General features: G+C 41.1%; 1 protein-coding gene across 1 annotated transcript in view; it reads left to right on the forward strand.

The window, feature by feature from the left end:
- prdm5 (PR domain containing 5) overlaps positions 1 to 13255 on the forward strand; it is a 54360-nt gene that overhangs the window by 1691 nt on the left and 39414 nt on the right. The window contains exons 3-11 of the mRNA XM_050055941.1: positions 1917 to 2039; positions 3512 to 3680; positions 4652 to 4829; positions 5492 to 5584; positions 6461 to 6582; positions 7268 to 7347; positions 10401 to 10485; positions 11878 to 12035; positions 12597 to 12690. Coding sequence (XP_049911898.1) covers positions 1917 to 2039; positions 3512 to 3680; positions 4652 to 4829; positions 5492 to 5584; positions 6461 to 6582; positions 7268 to 7347; positions 10401 to 10485; positions 11878 to 12035; positions 12597 to 12690 — 1102 coding nt within the window. The remainder of the gene's footprint in view (positions 1 to 1916; positions 2040 to 3511; positions 3681 to 4651; positions 4830 to 5491; positions 5585 to 6460; positions 6583 to 7267; positions 7348 to 10400; positions 10486 to 11877; positions 12036 to 12596; positions 12691 to 13255) is intronic.

Below are 13255 nucleotides of genomic sequence, written 5' to 3' on the forward strand. Positions count from 1 at the left end.
AGCCTGTTTTATTTTGTTCTGAAAATGTGGGTGTGCTGCATCGTTCTGTGGATGATAAACAAGGTGCAGACTTCCATCTGTGTCACCAGTGATGAGGAAATACAGTGAGTGCTGGACGGAGCAGTGAGTGACAACAACCCCGCCCACATTTAAGAGTACTGTTTGCAGTGGAAACACTAGGGTCTAGGTACCATGTCTGAACGGTTACTTTGGTTCCAAAGGTACCATACTGAAAGTGTTGGGTGGAAAGTTAAAGTTTCACACAATAAAAAATAAATCAATGGTGTATTAAATATGTCATGTGGTAGTGAAAACAACAGTGTGTAAGATTTCAGGAAATGTATTGGCTTCTATTGGTGAGGACTGCAGATAGCAACCAGCTGAAACATCTCCCAGTTAGAACTCCTTCAGTGTTCTTTGTTCAGGAGGTTTTTACTGGGAGCCGAATTATCCACAGAGGTCTCTTTGTCTTCAAAACACATGGACCAGGGGTCTCATTTATAAACATGGCGTACGCACAAAACGAGGCCTGAAAGGGCGTTCGCCACTTCCCACGCAAAAGTTGTGATCTATAAAAACGGACTTGATGGGAGAAACTCTGACCCATGCTTATGAACTTATGGAGACAGGAAATTGGAAGCCTGATTGTAGAAATTGTTGAATATTTTTTGGCACATGCGGGTTTTGGCTGTATGTACATTTGTAGTATGGATCCTACACACTGCTTATATATGAGAATTTGGTGATTAAAACCAGTAAAAACATTGAATAAGTGTTTCTGTTACCCTGTTAGGCACGTAGCAGACAGTCTGCTTGCCTCATGTGAGCTCACCTATTTTCTCTGATAACTTAATGTGTGCTCACTGTATTTCTGATCCAGATGTTCAGGAGGTTTTTAATGGGAGCCAAAGTATCCACAAAGGTCTCCTCCGCTCCTAAACAAACGGACCAAGTGATTAAAACTGGTGAAAACACTGAATGAAGCAGTTTATAGTTATAAATCATTGTTTCTCTGACACTGTTTGGCATGTTGCAGACGGGCTGTGAGCTCACCCCATGCTCACCTTTTTTCTCTGATAAATTAAGATCCAGATGTTCAGGAGGTTTTTACCGGGAGCCACATTATCCACAGAGGTCTCCCCCTCTACAAAACAAATGGACCAAGTGATTAAAACCAGTAAAAACACTGAATAAAGCAGTTTCACATTTAAAAGAATCAGTGTTGTCCAGAGGCTGTAATTGCGGAGGGGCTGTTTACTACGGTGAAAAATTACATTCTCCATGGACAAGGTCCTGCTCCCTATGTAAATATAAATGGCTCATTCTAAGTTAATAGAAACAGCTATTCTTATTTTGAGGTGATTATACACTAAACATACTTGTTATATTATATTCCATTGCTGCCTATATATTCCCCTAAATCCCACACAGAATGGACCTTTAAGGGGTGCATAAAGCATGATGACGATACCCTCACACGTGTAAAACCTGTATTTAGTATTTAATGTTGTAATTAACAGAGAACAGTAAATAATCTTGCAGCTTGCACAAAACACATCCTTTATTGTCGGACAGCTGTGAAAGAAAGACGCAGCTGCTTGTAAATATGTTCACAGTTTTTCTGTGATAAAGAGAACATTTAATTACATTGCAGATCAATTAACCATACTGGCTAATTTACACTGACTCATCTTATGTTGTAGGGAAGCCATTGATGGCAACCATTGAAATAAATTCTGTGATGTAGCTATCTGTAGCTGCCACATTGTGAGGTAGCAGCCGGTGCACATGATTTGGTGTTTGTATGTAAAGCCAGCAAGCTTTGATGAACAAACCATGAAACCAACAAGAGACGAAGAAGAATCAGTCGTTCTCTTCTGACAACTCACGCAGTCATTGTGTTGTTTTTTTTCCAGGTCCGTGGCAGTAAAGGAGATGTGTTGTATATTCTGGATGCTAGTAACCCACGCCATGCCAACTGGCTGCGGTTTGTCCATCAGGCGCCTTCACAAGAGCAGAAGAACTTGGCAGCCATACAGGTACATTTCCTCTCAGCGGACCATGAATCCCTCAGACTTACCTAAGGAGTCAGACTAGGAAGACAATGATACTTTTTACAGGCAATACACATCTGTCAGGACCGGCTAATGATTTTTTAAAATATGGGGCTGTGAAGAGATCAGTGAGAAAGATATTTTTTTACTTAAACAGGAAGAAAATATTGGAGTGTTGTTAATTTTCTTCATAATTAAAGTCTAAAGAGTGAACAGACTCTTTTCAGCCTGGAAAACCAACATCTGAAAAGTCACTTTTGTCAGCTGTGCACGTCAAAATGGAAGCACTTTGTTGTGTTTGCTCAATATGACGTACTACATGACCACATGAGTTTAGTTTTACAGATCTCCTAAGTATTAACTGTGCTACATTGGTCGGTGGCGAGAGCGTGAGCTGAAAAGTGACACAACCCCAGCATACTGATTCTGGGAAATTTCCCCCCTTGCACTCCTGTGCGAAAGACAAAACAGATTGTTTTCTCGTGATGGAAGAAAAATAGAGGGGGAATGAAGAGAAGATGAACAGTTCAGGTCTCAGGGTAAAGTTCCTGCCATTAATGCGCAAATGCCCAAAGTGATTGGTCGTTTAAAGGTCATCACGTGTGTTAAAGCTCTGTTTTCCATCAGCAGTGACATTTATTGTGCAGCTTTCCTCTTCTTAATCATTATTTATGTATATTTAGAATCCCATAGTTAAAACAAAATGACTGTTTGATTTTATTATCATGACCTTTAAGGACACGGAAGTTAATGACAACATTTTTAAGGGGTTTGAGCTTTTGACCTGTGGCCTTAATCAGGCTGAACAGACTGTTGTCTGGGTGTAATTAGTTCAACCTCCAGCCAGTCTCAATAGTTACTCAGTGTGCATTACCATAAATGGTTATTTTAGTAAGAATGCTTTTCTCATTAGGTACATTCTTCTCAAATATGGCAGGTGCAGTTCTGCCAGTGCTCCATGGCATCATTATTACTGTGTGATTACACCATAATAACCATTAGGGCATTGGTGCTTGATACTTTCAAGGTATCGACTGAAATAACCCAAGTAGTATTGAAGCTTGTCCAGTCAAACGATACCTGCATTTGATCCTTTTTGTACCCAGATCTAGAAATAAAAGATTTTTTGCTCACAGCCTATCACAGCAAGCTTTTCTTGATTTAATGAGACATGTGATTGGCCCACAACAGCAGCTACTACAAACCCATTCTGTCTGTCTAGGCAGCTCAGCCTACTGAGATGCCACAAAAATGTTTGCAACATCTGTGGTGTCTGGTGGCCTTTGACAAAAGTAAATGCCTCCATTCACATGATGAGTATTGAATGAAGTATAAGAAAGGTATCAAATGAAGTACTCTATTGTTATCACTATCATTTTGAAGGTACTGGTATTGGTTTCAGTATTATAAATATTTAAATAAAACCTAACCCTAATAACCATGTTGTTGTCTCTTAGGATGGGGAGAACATCTTTTACCTGGCTGTGGATGACATTGAGACAGACACAGAGCTCCTGATAGGCTACCTGGACAGTGATATGGAGGAAGAGGAAGAGAAAGAAGAGGAGGAGGTTGTCAAAGATGACGACGAAAACAGCAAAGATGCAAAGCATCTTGTCGAAATGGGTACAGTGGAGTTATGTTGCCTTATTTGTAATCCTGACCACTGATAGTTAAAGGAGCTCTATGTGATATTCAGAGCATTAATACATCAGCAAACAGCTATTTGCTGTGTAAAGATATATTGGAGCAATGGCATCCTGTGTAGAGAATGATGTTACGCTCCCTCTGTGTGTGTTGTAATCTGAGCTTCTCTGTTATTTGTTGTGGTAGACTGTCCAACTGCACATGTGTGTTGGTGCATGAGAGTCCCTGCGTGTGTATCCCACTGGCTAGCTAATTTCCACCACTGTGCACTGCGCTCATACTCAGGTTTGGTGCCTGCTGTTAAAAGCATTTAGTGTTTTCCACATCATGAGAATGTGTTTGTGATAGCGGGAGGTGGGATCAGCTGTTTTCCTCTCTCTGCCCAGGTAGCCTGAGCTAACACAGCAGCAGCGGCTAACATCCAACTGAGCCGTTAAATGCTTTCAACAATTTCACTCTGACACCGGTACAGTTCGACTCTGTCGTTAAACCTGTAAATAACCTCTAGGTGATGATGCTAACGGTTAGTTGTGTCACTCTTGCAGCAGTAGTCTCATGATAAACAGTGAGAGCGTATCAGTATGCTGTGTGCAGCTCTACAATGAAATGAGATTTTACCTGTTTTTAAGTCTTCAATTTTGTCTTAACGTTGTGGTGATTGGACCAAATTGCAAGGTCACGCAGAATTCAAGGGGAATGGCTGCATTTGCTTTCATTGTTGCAACACCCTGGAGGAACTGACTTTTAGTGCTGTTAGCATCGTTAGCTCCTAGCCACCACCTCAGCCACCTCCATGTTGGCAGCCGTGTGCAGACAGCCTCTGATATGCTCTGAATATCGCACAGAGCTTTATTAGTTTATCATTTATATTCTAATGAAAACCAAACAGAAATGACCACATATTTGCCTCTCAGATCTGTGCTCACTGCACGTTTGCCACGTCTCCACAGAGCTAGTCATAAAGAAAGAGGACCACCCCTGCTTGTTGTGTGAGAGCAGCTTTCCCAGCGAGGAGATCCTGGCCGCCCACCTCCAGAGTCTGCACCAGAGGCCCAGCACAGAGGAGAAGGAGTTCAAATGCAAAAACTGTGGCAAGAAGTTCCCCATCAAACAGGCTCTGCAGCGCCAGTGGGTTCTCTGTTCCATTACTGAACTGGTTGTAGTGTTGTTTTATTTCAAACTTAACTGTTCTAACAGCAAATCTGCAGGTCTGAAAAAGTATTTAACCCATTTGGCAGGTTTTATATTATATGTGATGGTAAAGAAATTCAGGCTTTAAAGGTCTTAATTTCTTTGCTTGTTATACAAAAAAGGCATTGCTTAATTCAGGAGGAGGATGTTGCAGGTTCCATGTAATATAGTTGGACATTTTATTAAAATGTGCTTCCTTGCTGAGATGTAAATGAGGAGATTGATACCACTCGCATGTCTGTGTGTTTAATCTGAAGCTGGAGCCAGCAGCCAGTTAGCTTAGCTTAGCACTAAATCAGGATACTGGGGAAACAGCTTGCTTGGCTCCATCCAAAAGTAAAATAAATCAACCAACCAGCACCTTTAATTAGATTTAATGAGTTAATTTGTTAAAAAAGTATTGAAGATTTCTGTATTTCTCCTTGACACCGTTGGTTTGAAATTTAGGGTGAAACCTGATAATCTGATTTGATGATAATTTAAGTAAGATCAATTTATCCTGTATCCTCCTTGACATTTTCTTTTGTTAAGCCATCACCTACATGTGTTGCATTTCCTATTTGGTGCCTAATTTGTTTTTATTTTGAATCCTTCCCCAGTGTTTTGCATTGCTCGGAGTCAGTGGACCCGTCAGGTGACTCTAAAGCACGCCAGTGCTCCCTCTGCCACAACACGTTCAGCTCAATATCCAGGTAATATGCTATACATTGCTGAAATGTATTAGCTGTGAACAGTATGATGGACGCATGCCATCTACCTCCCTAAAGGCCCAGACACATCAAACCGACATCAATGAATTAATGGTGAGGAAGGCTGACTCTTGTGTCACCTTATGTCTCCTGTGTCTGCCAAAAAGTCGCACTTGAATACACCACAAAGACACAACAGCCAACGGCCAACTAGCATGTACGTTCTGAGCCTCCGTGAGAGGAAATAACTCTCCATTCGTATTTGTCATTCAAAAAGGGAAACTGGAAGACGGAGAGGACAGATTCAAGACGCTAGTTAGCCAGTTAGTACAATAATAACACAGCCGTTTGCTAGCAAACAATAACACAAATAATTATGAACCATCTGTGCTAAAGAGCTCAATGACTAAAACGCAATCTTGCCTGATAGAACAAGTTTGTTTTGATCTCACACCGTCTTGACTTTTGTTTACTTTCCTCACTTCCATTTTTCTTCTCGTGCATCGAGCTGAACTGATGCGAGTGATTTCATTTACCGATGGGCTCCGCCATCTCCGACGCTGATTCAACATGCTGAATTGGGCAGAAAAAAAAGATGTGTGCCAATGGTGCAGGACACACTGCAAACTGGGGTGACAGATGCTCACAGACGGCCCAACATTGAGCATGTGATGTCTACATTTGTGTTTTTGTGTGAATGTTGTATAATGCAGCAGTTTTGAGTCCAAAACAAATTTTCCTTTGGAACAGTAAAGTGTACCTTACCTTACCTTACCTTACCTTACCAACTGCTGGCTTGGTGTGTCAGGTGTGTAAGATGCACAGTTAGATTAAGTTATTTCCTCCCCTCTCTTCTCCTTCTGTATCTTGTGTGTATAGTTTTGAGCAGCATAAGGAAGCCTGTAAAGGAGATGCCAGGTTCATCTGTAAAGCAGAAAGCTGTGGCAAAAGATTCAAGAGCAAGGACGCTCTGAAGAAGCATAAAGGAAATGTTCACACAGGTTGGCATCTCTGTCTCTCCCTGTATATCTCTCTGTGATTTTCTCTCTCTCTCACACACATATTCACATGCACAGCACTTTTCCTTTTTTTCAACAAGTCACGTAATGAAGTTAATTGTCCATTAGCAGCCTCAGCACTCAAGGAAGCGCAGTAACAGTACTTGACCTCGATCAGTTAAAATCTCTGCAATGTTGAGACACATCTCTAATTACTTGCGCTACATAATTGCTGACCTGTGTGTTCTGGGGCGGCTCACTCCTTCAGATAATTGGACCTCCATAGCTATTTATGATGGGATGTAGGGCAGCGGGGATCTGCGCAGCCTTACACGTGAATCAAGTATCAACCCGAGATTAAGACATTCATCTCAGAGGCTGATGGAGTTGAGATCCGGCCCTTTATGTTTTACCAATGTGGTCAGGATGAGGAGTGTGTGTGGGCGAGAGGGGAAGTGGATCAGACTCGTCAGATGTGGGTCATGCGATTCAGATGGGGATAAGGGGAGGGTCCCAAAATGGTGGGATGGTGGGATCATTTGGGGCAGTGATGAGGAGAGTTAAGGGTCTTTTTTTCTGTTGCTCTGTGATGATTGTCTTCAAATTGTTGTCATGATTGCCCACTGTTGTTATCTGCCCTGTAGGTTAGGTTTGGTAATTTTAGGTTTGGCTCTTCTTTCCTTTAAAGGGAGTGCACGTCGGAAACTCACATGCACCATATGCAACAGAAAATGCTCCTCCTCTCTGAATCTACAAGAACACAGAAAGGTGAGACATCTACTGCACAGCTCACTTTATCCCCACCCAGATACTTTGCATCGGATCTGAGAGGATTTACTCAGCTTACGTAGTTTTGCATGATCCATTTTTACAGTGATGTCTCTTTTATGCTGTTTCCTGCTGTACAGTGGAATCCATCACACTCCACTTTTTCTGTGACCCCATCTCACCTCTTAATCTTTTGCGTTTGCCTCTGCTTCTTGAGCTTCTGAGTCGTGTGGTTATTTCCTCTCCACGTGAGGCTGTCTTTATGATCAGGCTGTTACAAATATACTCCTGGTGACAAAGAGCAGAGGGGTGGTTTCTTTTTCACGAGCTCATCCCACAGGTCTTGTGAAATACAAGAGGCTCTGTTGGCAGACAATGAGGTTTAAACCTTGGCGTCAGAACTCTCCCTCTTACTGATGGATTACAGGTTTGAACAGGGCTGTGTAAATATTCTAAAATGTTTTCATACAAATACATATTTGTGTTGGTATTGTGTATAGCCAGTATCAGCTTATGTTAAGATCATTTTCCATTTGCCGTTTACACAGCTATGAGAGGATTGTTCTTTCCAGATTCAACGTATCCTCGTACAATGGATCGTATGATATCTAACAAATTAGTGCCTGACGAATACGTTACCTACTTAACGCAAAGTTTCGTACTTAATGTAAAGTTACATAGGTTAGGTTTATGAAAAGAAACATGATGACGATGTTCTTTAAAATGACTCAAAGTTTGGTTGATTTCATACGGCTCTAAACACTCTTCTCCTGGGGGAAAGTCCTGTGTTTTGTGACCCATTTCACCAACCCAATGCTCTTTATACTACTTCCTTTTTCACTCCCGTCAGCACATTGGTCACTTGCTTGCAGTCTTCCTGAGTACGTGGATTATATATGAAATACTGGCTAATGATTAAGTGTGTTATATACAAACTGTGGTGCATTAATTTTGGTAGGTATATATTAACAGTGCATTAGAACAGCCTGCCAGGTTACACTCTGTTGTGTATTAAATAAGCTAATATTTCTGCCTCTTGAAGCTCTACTCCAGTTGCGCGTAAGCCGTTACCATGGCAATCAGAGTGCTGTTATGTGTCAAAGCGCTAGCATGGGTATTTACAAGGATAGCAACAGCTGTCACTCTAACATAAGCTATGAGGTGAAGGATTTTTCTCCACTGCCTGAATCTAACATTAGCCCGATTCAGCTTAACTATTTAACGAAAAGTTGATATGGGCAACTAGTTTGTTTGCCGACAACAAATTAATGAAAAACCCACATTTTAAATCAGTATTTCAATTTATAATGATCTTTGATGAGTAAGTTAACCAAACTTCATATCAGTTACTTTGTGTGGAACAGAGTTTCCACTTAAAGGTCTTGATCACCCTGTTGCCATTTATTTTGCCAGCACCAGCTGACAGTTGCTAGTAACTTTATCCCTTACATAGCCTACTGTGGTCTGTAAATGTTAACTTAAGCTGCCCAAGTTTCACAGCGTTGTGCTGGGTCCAAACAATCCCAAAATAAGAGGTCTCTGTCTTGACTTGCCTGTGACGCACACAACCCTACGCTGTACGCGTGCTGCAGGTGTAGCCTGTAAAAAGATACGACACAGTCACTCTGCAAACAGTCTGCATCTGTTCCGTCTAGCTAAAATATCTATGATATTGACCTACAGCTTCTACTATAGTCACACGTCATTCACCCGTTTTAGCAACGACCTTATTCTTTTTTAACTTTGAGCACAGTATTAAGTTTTTGTCAAAAAATATTTGGGGAACAGTGTGGCTAAATATGAAATAATATAGATATGCCAAAATACACTGGATTGGGCTTTAAAGATGTAATTACAATGCAGTCAGTATTAAATAAATAGCCAGAATACATGTGACTGGTGTAGAATAGTCAGTTTTATCAGGAGTTAGAGAAACAAAAATATCTTTATGGATTAATCACTTGTTGTTCTCTAGTTCAGGTCAGGACAACACAGCACTTTAAACGATGTTGGGCACTGGATGATAATGCAAGTTATCTCCAACAAATCGTGTTATTGGTTGTCGTTCATTAACTAACATTCGTCATTAATTTTCCCTGCTGGTGATTGTGAGTTTTCATTTTCTCTTGTCACCATCTACTGTCCAGATTAATCCACAACGGTACTTTAAATTCATCATGAAGCCACCTCCAAACTGTCCAACATTTAAAGTCACCTGGAAGTTGTGACATAGTTCTGCAGTGCATCATTTAACCTACTTCGTCTGTGTATGAGTCAGTATTCTCCAGTTTCAGACCTCCAGGGTGTTTTAAAATAGGCGTATGTAATATTCCTATGTGGCCTCCTTATGTGTCTATGTGCCAGTTCTGCTATTATGTGTCTCATGACGGCAGAAATGATTTCCAATCATGCACTATTGTCTGAAGCATTGTCTGTTATAAAATCTGAGATCTGAAAGGCTGAATGTGCTCCTATAAATTGAGGTCAGCGTTACATTAGATTTTGACAAATGATGTTTTTCCAGTAACACATTTAAACAGTTGTTCAGAATAACAGAGTCCTGCTTAAACACAAAGTCTTATGATAAATATGTCACATATTGTATTCTTATAGCTTCCTTCAAAGACATTGGGGCATTAAGTATTATTCTTGCAGAGGAGCAATCAAACTTTCCATAATGACACGTTAGCGCCAAAGCAGCTTAAAACTGCCATTATCATCATTTAGCTGAACAAGCTTTTGCAGTAGCAGCTGTGACAAGAGGAGCTGCTTCACATTAGCATATGCTATTGTAGCTGTACGCCGGGGAACTATTGAATGTGCAATTATTGGAGCTATGCTCTGAAGCAGAAAAAGGATTGGAACTTTTCATCACTTTAATTGCTTTTCTGTCAGTAGACATCAGTCTAATGAAAGCGGACAAGATTTAGTTTCTGTTGACCATCGCAGACCCTGATCCTTCAACTTCTTTTCGTGCTCTTCACCCCAAGTTTTTAAAAACTTATCAGCAAGACCAAAACTTAAATGCTCTCCCTTTTACTCTTTTATTGTAGGTACATGAAATACTTGAATGCCATGCGTGTGACAAGAAGTTCATCTCCACAAATCAGCTGAAACGTCACATGATCACACACTCAGGTAAGAAAATGGTGCATTAAAGTCCAGTGTGTAGGATTTAGGGGGATATATTGGCAGAAATGAAATATATGATGTTATATAAATGTGTGTTATAATATAGAAGTTTGCATGTCGGTTTCTTTGTGTCAGTCCTGCAATAGTAAAGGGTGTAGCCCGCCTCTCACCCAGTAACAGCTGGAGCAGGCTCCACGATAAGCGGTTCCAATTAATAAATTAATCTGATATTTCTTTTTTTGACTGATTAATTAAAGATCCAGTGTGTAGGATTTAAGGGGGATATATTTTGGAAGAAATGGGATGGAATATAATAAGTATGTTTTCTTAGTGTGTATTCACTTGAAAATAAGAATTGTTGTGTTTTTGTTACCTTAGAATGAGCCGTTTATATCTCCTTAGGTGGCGTTTCTCAAAGTCAAGGACCCTTTCTTGGTAGGACGAGTTCTTCCAAGGAAGGGTCACAACTTTTAGGGAATATATATTTCTGGATCATACTTAAAAAAAGCAAATAGGTAGGCTAAATTAAACTTTTGTGGCACTTAGTGCTCTATCATTGCTGTAAATGATGAATTTAAAAACTTTTATGTTTTATCTTAATCACAGTATATTTTTAAATCTCATATTCGGCAGTGGACACATTGGAAAGTGTAAATTCTGAGGTTTCTGTCAGTAATTTTTTATGTGTGTATGATAAAAACTCCTGGAGATATTTGTCCAAATAAATTATATATTTATCTAAATCCTGCTGAGCTCCGCAGGTGCAGGTTTCATTGAAGAGGCCCCGCCTTCACCTCCAGCAAATTGTGCGCAAAGAATTGTGGGTACTTTTTACCTGCTGAGGATACACACATGCATCCTTGGAATTTCTCTAAAAGCAGGGCTCAGTTCTCTGTGAAATTAGGAAGGATCTTTGACATTGAAACAGTCCTTAGGCAGGATTTGATGACATAGCATCCTGGTAATTCAGCCATGTAAGGATCCTTCCTTGACTTTGACAAACACCCAGGAATTGGAACTGCATGAAGTTCTCTATGTTGTCTCTGCGGTAGTCTCTACAGTCTCTACAGTGTTTTCACGTCAGCGACCATAATAAGCAGCCCCTCTGCGACAAGAGTGTCTGAAAAACAGATTTTTTAACATCTAACTTCTTTATTCAGTGTTTGTACTGGTTTAAATCACCAAGTCCAGTTGTTTTGGAGAGGAAGAGACCTCTGAAGATGATTCAGCTCCCAGTAAAAACCTCCTGAACAATGAATTCTAACTGGGAGAAATTAGCAATTGTCACAGCTACTCACCGCCATTGAGTGTTGCTAAACCTTTAAATCCATCGCTCCTTAACTTTATGCATCATCTCTGTTTACCACAATGCATCTGTCTTAATCTTCCAATGATCAGAGAAGCGACCGTATACCTGTGAGATCTGCAGTCGCTCCTTCAAGCGCCTGGACCAGGTGACGGCTCATAAGATCATCCACAGCGAGGACAAACCATACAAATGCAAGCTGTGTGGCAAAGAGTTCGCCCACCGCAACGTCTACAAGAATCACAAGAAGGTGAGCAGATGTGGTATCAGTCATAATAATCCACTGGTGAGTTAATTGTTACTGTAATTAGGCTCTCACAGCAGCGGTAATTGCTCTCTTTATACTGTTATATGTAGCTGATTGGTGTGTGCTGACAAGAGAAATTAATTGAAATGAACTTCAAAGCTAGAATTATTAGCGGGGCTGTAATCAATCAGGGTCTCGTTGGTGGCTGTTATCTGTGGGGTCTCTGGCCTGCTCCACCCCTGAGGTCCCCCCGTGTTTACTTTTGGGATTGAGGTGTCACTCAGATAGATAGGCCGGGCACGGAGAGGGGGGGGGGGGGNCAGATAGATAGGCTGGGCACGGGGGGGGGGGGGGGGGGGGGGGGCAGAAAAACAGAAGCACTTTGAACTTAAAGCCCCCCGAGCTGCCTGTCCTCATCAAGTCAACAAACTAAATCTGCTACGGAGACTTTTCCATGATCCTCTCACATCAGTTTAAGAGGCTTCATCAACATCCACGCTGAGGCGGGAGGCAGCTCGCCTTACACATTATAAACATGCTGATGCTGCTCTGCTCTCTCTGCAGACCCACTCTGAGGAAAGACCCTTCCAGTGTGAGGAGTGCAAAGCTCTGTTCCGCACCCCCTTCTCTCTGCAGCGTCACTTACTCATCCACAACAGTAAGTATGAGTGTGAGAGCCTCTGTGTGGTGTTGTGACCCTGCCCACGGTGAATACATCCACCCATGATAAGTGCAGCCTTAAAGATTAAAGAATAAATTAATTTGCTTCACAGTTTAGTGGGATTTTGTCTTCTACAACACAGGTAACATGATTTATAGTTTGGAATTTTGCCGTCGCCATCTTGTATAATTGGAGCCAGAAGAGTCCATGAACCAAAGATGTTCAATAATTCCTAGATACCGGATCCTTAAGATGGCGCCTATTCAGTCCCATTGAATTGCTCACCTGGGGTAACACCGAAAAAGTATCTAGCTCCCGTGTTTATTTCTGTGATAAGCGGCCCACTGAAAGCATACAGTAATGTTTCTCCTGCTGGTTCTGCCTGCGAGTTCCCTCAAGGCTCATAGACTTTATGTTGTGATGATGTCACAGATTTTAAAATGGTTTTACTCAACGCCAGGAAAGTTTTACAAATATAAAACTTCCATGGATCAAAAGTTCATAATAGAAAAAGTCATAATTGACCTTGTTTGCAGTCCGAAGTGTCCTGACAGCAGTTTTG

Source organism: Epinephelus moara, chromosome 10 (assembly GCF_006386435.1).
Source record: "Epinephelus moara isolate mb chromosome 10, YSFRI_EMoa_1.0, whole genome shotgun sequence".
Classification (NCBI taxonomy): Eukaryota; Metazoa; Chordata; class Actinopteri; order Perciformes; family Serranidae; genus Epinephelus; species Epinephelus moara.